Genomic DNA, 2,971 nt, shown 5'->3' with positions numbered 1-2,971 from the left:
AGAGAAGCCATCCAACATGGACATCATCTCTGAACTTGAAACAGTTTGTAAAATATGGTCCATTGCTGACAAAGGATAATTATCTTTCAAGCTTGCTTGGTTTAAGTTTCTAAAATCAACACAGATTTGTATTTCACCGTTTTTCTTCTGAACAGGAATGATATTAGCAATCCAAGTGGAATGATGTAAAGGATAAATAATTTGGGCTTTCAACATCTTGTTGACCTCATGGAAGATCGCTTCTGCTACTTTTGGATTAAAATTCCTTAACTTCTGCCGGGAAGGATTGACACCTGGTTTCAAAGGAATGTGATGTTGGAAATTACCATCCCTAAAATTCTTTAAATCATCGTAGCTCCATGCAAAAATATCTTTGAATTCCACCAACAAGCTGATGAACCTCCTTTTCTCCTCTTTGGAACAACATTTTCCTAGATTAACAAATTTAAGATCCTCCTTAGTACCAATGTTGATTTGCTCATACTCACCAGAATTTTGAATTGCAGGAGCCTCTTTCTCCCCTTTGGGATAACATACCCATCCTTCCTATCAAAAAGACATTCAAGAGAAACTAAACCATTTGGGATTTTATTTCCTTTCAACTGTAACACTCCATCATTCAACTCCTCCTATGTATCAGGAGAAAACTCTTTACAACTCGCCTCTGATCCTTCATAAAACAAGGATGTGAAAATCTCAACACACTGTAACAAGTTCTGAATCTGTTTATCATTTTCAAATACCTGTCAGGATTCAGAATTGTCAGGCATGCAGGGTCTATAAACTAATTCTACCCTGTAAGTATCTGTTGTAAAATCAGAATGAGGCACTAGTAAAGCTGCAGATACTGCTAAAGAATCAACCTTCAAGTTTAACTCCCTTGGTACTGCTTCAATTGAAAAAGCATAAAATGCTTTGATCTTGTCCCAAACACGATTTCTGTAATGTATCAGTCTCTTGTTTTTCACAACAAATAAACCTCTCACTTGTTTTACAATAAGTTCAGCATCACCTCTAACTTTCAACATTTTGATCTGCAATCTCCTCGCTTCAACAAGACCTAATAACAAAGCTTCGTATTCGGCCGTATTATTCGTGCTTTGGAATTCCAATTTCAAAGCATAAGGAATAACTTTACCTTGAGGAGGTATTAATACAACCCCGACCCCTGAACCAGAAGATGAACATCTCCCATCAAATTCCATAGACCAGAGTTCATCAGACATACCTGAATCTATAGCCTTTTCCACACCTTGAGGATCAATTGATATCATATAATTTCCAAAACCACAATCTTGATACAAAATCTAAGCTTTCGGATCATCTGAGGGAAAGACTGTGTATTTAGCTTTTGTTTCAAGGCACGGAATAACTCTCTGTTTTCCAACAGTGATCATTGCCTGAGACCAATCCATTCTAATTTCCCCTCCCATATCTTTACAGAAGGTGTGACTCAACAACATGCCATAACTAGTAAGGATGTCATCGACTAGAATCGTCAACTTGATTCTCTTGTCAAGATGTGCTACTAAAGCGAACCGTGCATCCTTAATTTTCCCTAATAAAGGAACTTGCTTGGAATCCATGGAGTAACATTTGCCAAAGGTCTTTGTTAAGGATAAACCTAAAGCTTTTGCTATGGCCGAGGGCATGACATTGTCTGATGCTCTTGAATCTATTATACAATTACTCAATTTATGCCCATTAATATATAAGGACACATAGAAAGGTTTTGGTTAATTTTCAAGATTAGGTTCAATGAATTCGGCTTGTTCAGGAATAGTTTTCTATGAGACTTAGGGAATTACTAAAGCAGGATTGACATTTTTCGTGTCGTAGAGAATTACCATTCACCGAAATTTGGGTTTCACTTGCTAAGGCATGAGCATCGTTTCCCTTGACAAATTCAACTAGTCTATCTAACTCGTTTGGGTTCAACTTCAAATACTCAGCCAGAGTAATTTGAACACAAGATGACTTACAAAATTCAATGATAACAAAAGGATTATTAAATCAATCAGAACTTGAAGAAGCAACTTCTTGAACAACTTTTGGAAACACCTCCATGACGAGGCAAAATTTCCCTTTCTTTATAGTGCTATGGACAGGTGTTACAACATCTTGAGATTTCAAATTTTGTTGAGCTCTAGTAAGAATTGCATCTGAGGACTCTTCCAAAGAGACCATCATGTTTCCTCCCCTTTCTGAGTATATTCCATATAATGAATTTTAGAGTCGCCAAGCATACTTTGGGAACCTCCTTCATCAGCTTCTAAGATTGTTTCTCCTTTACTAATCATTTGAGAAAAATGAACCATCTCTGGACATGAAGAACCATCATGTTCATCAGTTAAATGAAACACACATGTGTTTGTCTTGAGGGGTGGTGCTTCAATAGCAAGTCTTTGTTGTACAAGAGGTAATTGTAATTGTCTTCCTCCACTTCCTCCCTGTTGGTTAGGATATTTCCTAGGAATGTCTTGGTATGGTTGGGAATATGAAGTACTTGCTTTAGGAGCCTGTCTCTTTAGGGCAATTACATCATTCATTAACCGTTGGATGATAGTATCTGAAGAAGTTGAAGGTTGAGCACAAGGTGTCTGTACTTCTCTTTTCCATTTACCCATTGTGATCAAATCATCTTCTAATTCAACTACAAGAGTTTTAGCGGCATTCAAATCTACAACCCTTTGGCTACGAATCAAGAAACTTATTTCAAAAAGCATAGAATTAATAAAAAAACATTTAATATTGTCCTATAAGGGCTTTTGATTAATTGTAATCTTGTGCAAGATCTTATCAAACCTCACCACAAAGTCCCTCATAGATTTAGGAATTTCTTTTTTTAACTAGGATAATTGGGCTAAAAGGGAATGTTCGTCCTCAGCTACCTTAAATCTAGCTTCAAATCTTGTCTTCAGATCTTTCTAGGTTGTTATCACACTATGTGGCAATTGATAAAACCAATCGG

At 36.7% G+C, this 2,971-nt stretch overlaps 1 protein-coding gene across 1 annotated transcript; it reads right to left on the bottom strand.

Annotated features, from left to right (window-relative positions):
- Positions 1–746: 746 nt before the first annotated feature.
- On the bottom strand, positions 747–1,274 carry LOC131046185 (uncharacterized). The gene has a single exon (XM_057979858.2). It carries the CDS (start codon positions 1,272–1,274, stop codon positions 747–749), a length of 528 nt encoding a protein of 175 aa, XP_057835841.2.
- Between the last annotated feature and the right edge of the window lie 1,697 nt (positions 1,275–2,971).

The sequence above is a fragment of the Cryptomeria japonica genome, chromosome 2 (genome assembly GCF_030272615.1).
Source record: "Cryptomeria japonica chromosome 2, Sugi_1.0, whole genome shotgun sequence".
Taxonomy (NCBI): Eukaryota; Viridiplantae; Streptophyta; class Pinopsida; order Cupressales; family Cupressaceae; genus Cryptomeria; species Cryptomeria japonica.
The sequence above is the reverse complement of the archived record's forward strand: the minus strand, read 5'-3'. Positions and strand labels throughout refer to the sequence as shown.

Excerpts from the sequence above, each read along its gene's own strand:
- LOC131046185 (XM_057979858.2), bottom strand. The coding sequence starts at position 1,274 with ATGATATCAATTGATCCTCAAGGTGTGGAAAAGGCTATAGATTCAGGT.